Raw genomic sequence first — 11,839 nt, 5'->3', positions numbered from 1 at the left:
GGCGCTTTCGCGTTGTTACAATGAGTTGTGGTTGTTCTGAACGTGCCTCTAGGGCTCCCAGGATCCGGCTTATAAAGGCGCACGGATATAGGGTTTACATGGAGAGTCCTAGCCGGATTACAGGTCGCCTAACTACGGTACAAGGTCTTGCCGTGTACGTCAAGGATCTGCCTTCCTCCCTACGTCGCATCGATCCGGTTCCACATGGGCCTCCATGGATCCGGGTTACTCCTGGGCCTCCATGGATCCGGGTTACACATGGGCCTCCATGGATCCGGGTTACTCCTGGGCCTCCATGGATCCGGGTTACTCCTGGGCCTCCATGGATCCGGGTTACTCCTGGCCTCCATGGATCCGGGTTCCACATGGACCTTCACGGATCCGACTTCCTCCGATGGTCGGTTGGGATCCGGCTTCCCTATCCTGGGCTGGACTTCATCCTTTAGGATCAACAGCAACTGGGCCGCCCGACGGGCCACACGCCACATCGCCATCTATGGGCCACCCGGGCTTGCCGGATCTAGGCACTGTCGATGGTACACCCATGAAGTATACCTACAACAAAAAGTCCCGGGCCAAGCCTAATAGCACCAACGGGCTAGGCTAGGCATGGGCTTGACAAATGTGTGAAATAGAGAAGAGACCCGGCCCAAGACCCGATGGGATTTTGTAGTGATGGGTGTGGTTTGGCCTTGAAAGTTAGGTCCGACGGTCGGCCAAGGCCTAGGCATGAGTTTTTTTTTTTTGCATCGGACCTTGTTAGGCTCGGCCCAAAGAATGATCTAGGTATAGTTGCAACTGAGGATAGATAAGGTCGAGTGAGAATTAGTCACTTGAAGTGTAGATTATTTAGGCCATAATGCTAGGAAGGGCACATCAGCTATACCAAAGAGCCATATGAAACCTTCTCGCGTCAACATGAGGGAGATGGATTGAATACCAGGCGCATGTATGTAGGTTGAAATTCGTTCCCCGTGCAAGTCACGCCGGGCATAAAACCCGAACCCCAAATCATGAGCCTGAAATTTTCAAACAGGAACCCCTATAGCCCGAACCGAAAAGTCTGAATACATTTCCAAGTGTCAAATCTGACTATCCAAATTTATTTCCGAAAATTCGGGTTTTAGCACGGAGAACCCAAATAGCCCAAATATCCTGAAATATTGAAAAAGCTCCAACTACTCAATTCCTAGAGGCGCCCGCTAGTTTTACCCGTGTTTGTGCCCAGTCCAACCACAAGTACACGACTCCTCTTCTCATCTCTCTCCAACCAACCACGAGTCCACGACTTGGCCGCCGCACACAACACATGGTCGTAGGCCTACCCAAGCCGTTGCGCCGCCCACCCCAAACTGCACACGGCGGCGCCGCTCGCTCTCTCATGCTCCAACACGTCTTTGCACCGCCCGCAACAGATCGGCGCTCACCTCTTTCTTCCCCAAATCGGCGACAACGACGAGCTGTGCAAAACGCCTCCTAGTGCACCGCCGCCTATACCTCCTAGTGCGAGGCCCCCTTATTTGCAGCGCGATGCCGACGTCTCTTCTCTCTGTTGTATATTGGGTGATTCGAGATTACCGAACCCAAACCCGAGTTAGGTACCCAAATTTCTGGGTGTCATTTTCAAAACCCGAATTTTGTATATCCCCAATTAACAGTTTCGAAATTTCGGGAAATCCCGGACGCCCAGGGGTGTCTCATGTCAGCTGCCTAATGCATGTTTTCTTGAAGCTGTTTGTTGGTGGAGTATGGTTGTTGCCCGTTGACTGTGAGGCGATTTTCGCAATGAAATTGTGGAGCTATGCACTTTTCATCGGAAAAAGAAAAAACAGACGATCGTGTTTGACAATGCCGATTGCTAGGTAACTTGAGGAAGGGCGAAAGATCCAAACCGCAACAGATTCTCCACTATCTGTAGGCGGGCGATGGTCTCCACTTTTCCCTCACCCGTGCAACGGCAGCCTTCCTACTACACCCACGCCGCCGTCCAACAGTGTCGTCCTCACCCGCGCCACCGCCGTCTGGTTCTGGCCGTGGTGTCAATGGACGTCCGTGACGTCCAGGGCGCGGCGACCATGCCGGTGAGGTCGTAGCGGCAGGAGGGGCAATTGGTGCCCCGGTCGAGCCAGGTGAGCATGCAGTGGCGGTGGAAGGCGTGGGAGCAGGGCAGGTTGACGGGGCCCGACTTGCCGCCGTTCCTGAACTCGTCGAGGCAGATCCCGCACTCCTCGTCGGACCCCGGCGCGACCGTCTGCATCGCCACCTCCAGGCACCGCTGCAGCACCGCCCTGGGCTCGTGGAACACCTGCTTCACCTGCAGCCGTGCCTCCACCTCGAACCGGCAGGGCCGCCGCGCGCCGCCGAGCCACCGGGACCCCTGCTCCTGCAGCCACGCCGCGACGACGCGCGGCGTGTGCTCGCCGTCCCAGTTGGCGGGGGAGAGGTCGACGCCGCGCAGCCGCGGCATGGCGGCGAGCATGTCGCGCACGGCGCGGAGGGTGTCGTCGGGGCGGAGGAGGATGGAGGGGTCGCGCAAGGGCCGCACCTCGTCGGATGTCCACGGCAGCTGCTGCAGCTCGGGTTTCACGCGGTCGGGGACGGCGGCGCCGCCGCCGCGCAGCCGGCGGGAAGCGTGCTCGAAGGTCACCGTGCAGCGGAGGTGCACGGATGAAACGCCGCCGCACTCCCCGTCGAACTTGTTAAACCGAGTGGGAGCTCCGGCGCGGATCCTCGTCTCCACCGCCATGGCTGCCCACCAGGAGCTTATTCTCCGGCGTGCCTCTCTCCGGCCCGCGTAGGAAGAGGGGAGGAAAAAAGCTGTAGACGGTGCACGGCCGGAGATTTATCTAGGCGGAAAGGGGAAAAATTGTGAACGAACACGATCCGGATTGCTTGAAAAGAACGCCATTTAGCTCTTTTTTTTCCCTTGTGAGAAAAACAACTCCAGCTATTTACGCCGTGGGCCTGCACTCAGGGGTTGGGCAGACGGATTCGTCCCGTGGCGAGTATATTTTACTTTCTTCCTTTCTCCATTCTCATTTCTGGTGTATGGGTCGTCGCCCGTGTGCGCGCCCAACGGGGTGACCACCTGGGTCGCGGCCCATAACACCGTATTTTTGTCATTCTGGTTTTGTGAAGGTTCCGGAACCTTCTGATTCTGGTTCTTTTAGAGCATCTCCACCGACGATCCTTAAATAGTCGTCGGCAGGGGCTTGAAAAGAACACCATTTACCTTTTTTCCTTGTGAGGAAAACAACGCCATCTATTTACGCTGTGGGCCTGCACTCAGGGGTTGGGCAGACGGCCCGTGTCGAGTATATTTTCGTTTCTTCCTTTCTCCATTCTCATTTCTGGTGTACGGGGTCGTCGGCCGCAAATCCTATACATCGCCCGCGTGCGTGCCCACGGGGTGACCACCTGGGTCGCAGCCCATGACACCGTATTTCTGTCATTCTGGTTTTGTGGAGGTTCCGGAACCTTCTGATTCTGGTTCTTTTGGTTCTTCCCGGTTCTCTGGTTTCCGTTTTTCATTTGCTGTTTCTTTTTCATTTTTCTGTTTTCTTCTTTTTCTGAATGTTTATTTTAACATTTTTAAAATATGTACAAAATTATTTTTGAACAAATTTTTATTTCTAAACAAATTAATTTCTAAACATAAAAGTTTTGCGTAATGTTTTTGCACAATTTTTAGTTTGAGCATCTTTCAAATCTAAAATAATTTTTTTGCTAAAAACTTAAAGTTTTTAAAATTATAAGTTTTAAAATAGAAAAGAGAAAAAGAAAAATATGGAGAAAGCTTTATTTGGACCTTCCCGCCAGGGAGCGGGCGCGGCGGAGCTCTGCGTGCGGCGGTTTATCCCGCACGCACCGAAGCGAATTATAGGTATCTATAATTTCTTATGTTCCATGCTTGTTTTATGATAATACCTACATGTTTTGTTCACACTTTATATCGTTTTGATGCGTTTTCCGGAACTAACCTATTGACAAGATGTCGAAGTGCCAGTTCCTGTTTTCTGCTGTTTTTGGTTTCAGAAATCATAGTAAGGAAATATTCTCGGAATTGGACGAAATCAACGCCCAGCATCTTAGAAATCCACGAAGCTTCCAGAACACCCGAGAGCCGCCAGAGGGGAGCCCTGGGGGGCCCACACGCCAGGCCGGCGCGGCCCAGGCCCTGGCCGCGCCGCCCTACTGTGTGGTGGCCCCGTCAGCCTTCCGACTCCGCCTCTTCGCCTATTTAATGCTCCCTGACCTAAATCTTCGAGACAGAAAAGCCACGGTACGAGAAACCTTCCAGAGCCGCCGCCATCGCGAAGCCAAGATCTGGGGGACAGGAGTCTCTGTTCCGGCACGCCGCCGGGACGGGGAAGTGCCCCCGGAAGGCTCCTCCATCGACACCACCGCCATCTTCATCACCGCTGCTGTCTCCCATGAGGAGGGAGTAGTTCTCCATCGAGGCTAAGGGCTGTACCGGTAGCTATGTGGTTAATCTCTCTCCTATGTACTTCAATACAATGATCTCATGAGCTGCCTTACATGATTGAGATTCATATGAGTTTTGTATCACTATTAGTCTATGTGCTACTCTTGTGATGTTATTAAAGTAGTCTATTCCTCCTTCACGGTGTAATGGTGACAGTGTGTGCATCGTGTAGTACTTGGCGTAGGTTATGATCATAATCTCTTGTAGGTTATGGAGTTAATTATTACTATGATAGTATTGATGTGATTTATTCCCCCTTCATAGTGTAAAGGTGACAGTGTGTATGCTATGTTAGTACTCGGTTTAAATTGCAAAGATCTATTATGCTCTAAAGGTTACTTAAATATGAATGCCGAATGTTGTGGAGCTTGTTAACTCTGGCATTGAGGTGCTCTTGTAGGCCTACACAACGAATGGTGTTCATTATCGAACAAGAGTATATGTAGCACAAAGGAAGAGAACTTATTTATTTATGTGATCAATGTTGAGAGTGTCCACTAGTGAAAGTATGATCCCTAGGCCTTGTTTCCAAATACTGCAATCATCGCTTGTTTACTGTTTTACTGCATCTTTACTTCCTGCAATATTACTACCATCAACTGCACGCCAGCAAGCTATTTTATGGCGCCGTTACTACTGCTCATATTCATTCATACCACTTGTATTTCACTATCTCTTCGCCGAACTAGTGCACCTATACATCTGACAAGTGTATTAGGTGTGTTGGGGACACAAGAGACTTCTTGTATCGTGATTGCAGGGTTGTTTGAGAGGGATATCTTTGACCTCTTCCTCCCTGAGTTCGATAAACCTTGGGTGATCCACTTAAGGGAAACTTGCTGCTGTTCTACAAACCTCTGCTCTTGGAGGCCCAACACTGTCTACAAGAATAGAAGCACCCGTAGACATCAAGCACTTTTCTGGCGCCGTTGCCGGGGAGGGAAGGTAAAAGGCACTCATACTCCGGTCCCAGGTAACTAACTACTTTTCTGTTGCCGTTGTGTGGGTGCTCGAAGCTATTTCCTTTAGATCCTGCAATTGCATCTTTTTGTTTCTTGTTAAACACTAGTAAGGCATAATGGAAAACATCTGTGAGCTTTTTAAACTATTTCCTGAGTCAAGACATGAATGGTTTAATGCGAAAATTAAAAAACCTATGGAACCTTATTTGCATGCTAGTAGTAATATTAGTATGAACGCTTTGAACACCATTGTTGATAATGATATAGAAAATTCTAAGCTTGGGGAGGTCGGTTTTGATGAAAATGATCTCTTTAGCCCTCCGGGTATCGAGGAGAAAGTTTATGTTGATTATGATATGCCTCCCATATACGATGATTATAATGATAATGGTCTTTTGGTGCCGCCTACTATGGAGGATAAAGTTTATTATGATGATACTATACCTCCTATATTTGATGATGAGAATAATAATGATAGCTACTTTGTTGAATTTGCTCCCACTACAACTAATAAAATTGATTATGCTTATGTTGGGAGTAGTAATAATTTTATGCATGAGACTCATGATAAGAATGTTTCATTTGATAGTTATATTGTTGAGTTTGTTCATGATGCTACTGAAAATTATTATGAGAGAGGAAAATATGGTTGTAGAAATTTTCATGTTACTAAAACATCTCTCTATATGCTGAAATTTTTGAAGTCACACTGGTTTTATCTTCCTATGCTTGTTACTTTGCTCTTCATGAACTTGTTTATTTACAAGATTCCTATGCATAGGAAGCATGTTAGACTTAAAAGTGTTTCTAATTTGCTTCTTGATGCTCTCTTTTGCTTCAACTCTTATTTCTTGCGCGAGCATCATTAAAACTGCTGAGCCCATCTTAATGGCTATAAAGAAAGCACTTCTTGGGAGATAACCCATGTTTTTATTTTGCTACAGTACTTTTGTTTTATATTTAAGTCTTGGAAGTTGTTACTACTGTAGCAACCTCTCCTTATCTTTATTTTATTGCATTGTTGTGCCAAGTAAAGTCTTTGATAGTAAAGTCAATACTAGATTTGGATTGCTGCGCAGAAACAGATTTCTTGCTGTCACAAATTTTGATATGCCTCTCTGTAGGTAACTCAGAAAAATCTGCCAATTTACGTGTGTGATCCTCAGATATGTACGCAACTTTCATTCAATTTGAGCATTTTCATCTGAGCAAGTTAAGTGCCCCTGGAAAATTCGTCTTTACGGACTGTTCTGTTTTGACAGATTCTGCCTTTTATTTCGCATTGCCTCTTTTGCTGTGTTGGATGGATTTCTTTGTTCCATTGACTTCCAGTAGCTTTGGGAAATATCCAGAAGTGTTAAGAATGATTGTGTCACCTCTGAACATGTGAATTTTGAATTTGCACTAACCCTCTAATGAGTTTGTTTTGAGTTTGGTGTGGAGGAAGTTTTCAAGGGTCAAGAGAGGAGGATGATATACTATGATCAAGAAGAGTGAAAAGTCTAAGCTTGGGGATGCCCCTGTGGTTCATCCCTGCATATTTCAAGAAGACTCAAGCGTCTAAGCTTGGGGATGCCCAAGGCATCCCCTTCTTCATCGACAACTTATCAGGTTTCTTCTCTTGAAACTATATTTTTATTTGGTCACATCTTTTGTGCTTTACTTGGAGCGTCTGTTTGTTTTTGTTTTGTTTGAACAAATTCATGCTTGTGTGGGAGAGAGACACGCTCCGCTGTTGCGTATGAACACATGTGTTCTTAGCTTTACTCTTAATGTTCATGGTGGAGTTGAAAACCGTTTCATTAACTGCTATTTGGTTGGAAACATAAAATGCTTCATGTGGTAATTGGTATAATGTCTTGAATAATTTGATACTTGGCAATTGTTGTGCTCATATGGATCATGTTTAAGCTCTTGCATCATGTACTTTGTACCCATTAATGAAGAATTACATAGAGCTTGTTAAAATTTGGTTTGCATGATTGGTCTCTAGAGTCTAGATATTTTCTGGTTAAGGTGTTTGAACAACAAGGAAGACGATGTAAAGTCTTATAATGCTTACAATATGTTCATATGTGAGTCTTGCTGCATCGTTTTATACTTGAGTTTGCTTCAAACAACCTTGCTAGCCTAGCCTTGTATTGAGAGGAATTCTTCTCGTGCATCCAAATCCTTGAGCCAAAAACTATGCCATTTGTGTCCACCATACCTACCTACTACATGGTATTTCTCTGCCATTCCAAGCAAATACTTCATGTGCTACCTTTAAACAATTCAAAATATATTATCTCTTATTTGTGTCAATGTTTTATAGCTCATGAGGAAGTATGTGGTGTTTTATCTTTCGATCTTGTCATTTACTTTTGACAGACTTTCACAATGGACTAGTGGCTTCATCCGCTTATCCAATAACTTTGCAAAAAGAGCTGGCAATGGGGTTCCCAGCCCCTATTAATTAACTTGCATTAATAATTCTCTTCACATGCTTTGCCCTGATCTATCAGTAAGCAACTTAATTTTGCAAATAGACACTCCTTCATGGTATGTGAATGTTGGAAGGCACCCGAGGATTCGGTTAGCCATGGCTTGTGTAAGCAAAAGGTTGGGAGGAGTGTCATAAATAATGAAACTAAAATACATGTGTAAACAAAAGAGAAGAGGGATGATCTACCTTGCTGGTAGAGATAACGTCCTTTATGGGAGCCGCTCTTGAAAGTCTGGTTGATAAGGTAGTTAGAGTACCCGCTACCATTCGTTGACAACAACAAACACCTCTCAAAATTTTACTTTTATGCTCTCTATTTGATTTCAAAACTTAAAAAAGCTCTAGCACATGATTTAATCTCTGCTTCCCTCTGCGAAGGGCCTTTCTTTTACTTTATTGTTGATTCAGTTCACCCACTTCTTTCTATCTCAGAAGAAAACACTTGTGTCAAATGTGCATTGATTCTTACATGTTTACCTATTGCACTTGTTATATTGCTTTATGTTGACAACTATCCATGAGATATACATGTTACAAGTTGAAAGCAATTGCTGAAACTTAATCATCCTTTGTGTTGCTTCAATGCCTTCTACTTTGAATCTATTGCTTTATGAGTTAACTCTTATGCAAGTCTTATTGATGCTTGTCTTGAAAGTATTATTCATGAAAAGTCTTTGCTATATGATTCATTTGTTTACTCATTGTCTTCATCATTGCTTCGAATCGCTGCATTCATTTCATATGCTTTACAATAATGTTGATCAAGATTATGTTGGTAGCATGTCACTTAAGAAATTATCATTGTTATCATTTACCTACTCGAGGGCAAGTAGGAACTAAGCTTGGGGATGCTTGATACGTCTCAAACGTATCTATAATTTCTTATGTTCCATGCTTGTTTTATGACAATACCTACATGTTTTGTTCACACTTTATATCGTTTTGATGCATTTTCCGGAACTAACCTATTGACAAGATGCCGAAGTGCCAGTTCCTGTTTTCTGCTGTTTTTGGTTTCAGAAATCCTAGTAAGGAAATATTCTCCGAATTGGACGAAATCAACGCCCAGCATCTTAGAAATCCACGAAGCTTCCAGAACACCCGAGAGCCGCCAGAGGGGAGCCCTGGGGGGGCCCACACGCCAGGCCGGCGCGGCCCAGGCCCTGGCCGCGCCGCCCTACTGTGTGGTGGCCCCGTCAGCCTTCCGACTCCGCCTCTGTCAACACCCGGATTTTTAAGTCCAGATGCCTGTTATGCCATACATCGCAATCCCAGGAATATTGTTGTTGCGAGACATAACAGTTGGATATCATAAGTCATCATTCATTACATACCATAGTCGTCTTACAAGTAGAGATCACATGATCCAATATTACACCAAGAGTTGATCTATTGATCAATCATACACAAAGTTCATAGTTTCATAGCGGAAGCGTAACGTAGAAGGGACTCGTTAGTCCACAGGCCAACATCTGACGTCAGAAGGCTCCCTAGTTGTCGTGGGCGTCCTGCTGGTCGTCCTCTTGATAGTTCTGCTCCTCTTCATAGTCTGGCCATTTGAATAGCCAGGGACACAGCCGTGAGTACTTTAAAGTACTCGCAAACTAATACTAATGAAAGTGATAACAATTCTAATAAGGGGTGCTAAGCTCTAGTTTATTTTGCATAAAGCCAATTTTAGTTCACACACATTTTTGTAAACAACTCTTCATGTGCTAACTCACTCAAGTGGGAACATTAGTGTCATTCCCACCACTCTGGGGTGATTCCAAGTCAAAGTCTCCTTTCAAGTTCAAAAATCATAAGTCACCCTTCACCATTCATAGTTTTCGAAAAGTTTCTGATGACGGAACAGTATGGCCTTTCCAACTGTCCATAACCGAGGACGCGGCTATTCGAATAGGTTTAACTCTGCAGAGGTTGTACACTTGTGCCACAACAATTGCAATAGCTCGTCAGGGGTAACTGGCCCTGATTTATCGTACGCAGTACGCGAACTACCAATCATAACCTTTCATTTACGTACCCTAGTATAGGCACCTCTCCCCATGAGCTTGGCCTCCCAGTGAAGACAGACAGTCAGCCTGGGAACTGCACAGGGCTTGGGCCGGACGTTCACCTCCTTTCGCATCATATCGTATCGTTTCTTTTGTGGTAGAGGCAGCTTTCGGCGTAACCCCGATGACGCTTGTTTAGAGGGAACCCATACTAAGACACACAAACTTCCAGTTAAGCCCTACCCAGTATCTGTATTGTGGGGGTACATGTAAAATTGGAATGGTATCGCATCCGAACCCAACCATCAGTATTTTTGTAAAATTCACCAAGTCATTCACCAGTCATATTCATCTTCAAAATCTTTCAATAGAATGACTCATCATTCCAAGGTTTTCAAAGTCTTTTCAAATCCCAAGTTTCCCATTGGAGTAGTCACTTTCAAAATCAGCACTAGCATCTAGGTATGAGGGGTGCTAAGTATTTTGCTTTGCTTCTAGGCTAACTTTGATACTCTTGTACTAATCCAATACTAACCAAGTGAATCATGAATCAAAAAGTACTTTGATAAAACACCAGTACATAAAGCTGTTAAGGTAAAGCTGGAAGATAGAATCGTAAGCATAAAGTAAATAAGGTAATGCCTTGCTCATAGTGAGCTTTGCACTTTGCAAGAGTATTATCTTGCTATGCTTGGGGAAGACTAACTTTACTACTTTAGTAACCCACTTGTATTTTGACCAAAGTTAACTATAAAAGTAACTCATTTAGAAAACAAGTAAAAATTGGTAAAGTAAAAACTTGGGATGGGTTCATATAAGAAAAGGTAAGAAACATGGTGCCTTGCCCCAAGGGGCTTTGCACTTTGCAAGAATATTATCCTGCAACACTTTAACGTGCATTGGTATTGGCTTGCCTTGGTTGAAGTGAGGGTCCAAGTTCTCTTCTCCTTTCTCCTTGTAGAAGTCCTCCTCTTCCTGATGGTCTCCGGTACTAGCGTCTAAAATACGAATGCGGAGTACACAGTCATCATACCAAACTTACATACTAACTAAGCACACACAAGTTTCACACAACTTAAACTAGCATCACACACTACTATTAAGTGGGTGGATGTGTTCCTCTTGTTTAAGGAAAATAATTTCCTCTCATTATCCTATTAAGATTTAATTTCTCTCATGAACAAAATATGACCTAGGTTGACTAAAGTCAACCTCTTCATACTCATCATTTAAGAAAAGGATTTAAATGAGGTTCCATACCTCATACAATTTAATACTAACATGGTAGTGATTTAATGTCACCAAATACTCAATATGAAGTTATATGGACCATGGTCCATACCTCATGGTGAGATACTTGAGACCAAGATTTAAATGAGAGGGAAAACCTCTCATATGATTTAACACATAGTTGCAACTAGGTTAACAACTACCATTGAGGTGGTTTCACATCCTCAACAATTCTTTGGTTATTCTAACATTACTTGTATTTACACCAATGATTCTATTCACACAATTACCACAATTAGGGTGCATTGGTTGTGTTGCTTGAGGAAGAATAATTTCCTCTCCTTACATGTGTAAAAGATAACTTCCATATGATTCTTGAGAAAATACTTTTCTCTCATTGAAAACTTCTGAAGGTTTAATTTCTCAAACAATCATACATGAAATCATGTTTGACTCAAGTCAACCATTCATTATCATTATTTGAGAAATAGATTTAAATGAGGTATAGTACCTCATACCATTTAATAACACTACTTATGATTTAACTCTCTAAGTAATTCATATAAGTGAGTTTGGCCAGGGGTCCAAACATCACATGAATTCATTTGAGACAAGATTTAAATGAAGCATAAGACTTCATAAGAATCACTTAATAATTTTGGACAATATCCACTAGTTA

General features: G+C 44.2%; 1 protein-coding gene across 1 annotated transcript; it reads right to left on the bottom strand.

The window, feature by feature from the left end:
* Window positions 1-1,788: 1,788 nt before the first annotated feature.
* LOC127291975 (uncharacterized) lies at window positions 1,789-2,886 on the bottom strand. The gene has a single exon (XM_051321317.2). The coding sequence runs from the start codon at window positions 2,744-2,746 to the stop codon at window positions 2,003-2,005; it is 744 nt and encodes a 247-aa protein (XP_051177277.1). The 5' UTR covers window positions 2,747-2,886; the 3' UTR covers window positions 1,789-2,002.
* Window positions 2,887-11,839: the final 8,953 nt, after the last annotated feature.

The sequence above is a fragment of the Lolium perenne genome, chromosome 1 (genome assembly GCF_019359855.2).
Source record: "Lolium perenne isolate Kyuss_39 chromosome 1, Kyuss_2.0, whole genome shotgun sequence".
In the NCBI taxonomy this organism is placed as follows: Eukaryota; Viridiplantae; Streptophyta; class Magnoliopsida; order Poales; family Poaceae; genus Lolium; species Lolium perenne.
This window is presented reverse-complemented; position numbering and strand designations above follow the sequence as displayed.

What these genes read in the sequence shown, in the direction of transcription:
- LOC127291975 (XM_051321317.2), bottom strand. Translation starts at nt 2,746, where the DNA reads ATGGCGGTGGAGACGAGGATCCGCGCCGGAGCTCCCACTCGGTTTAAC.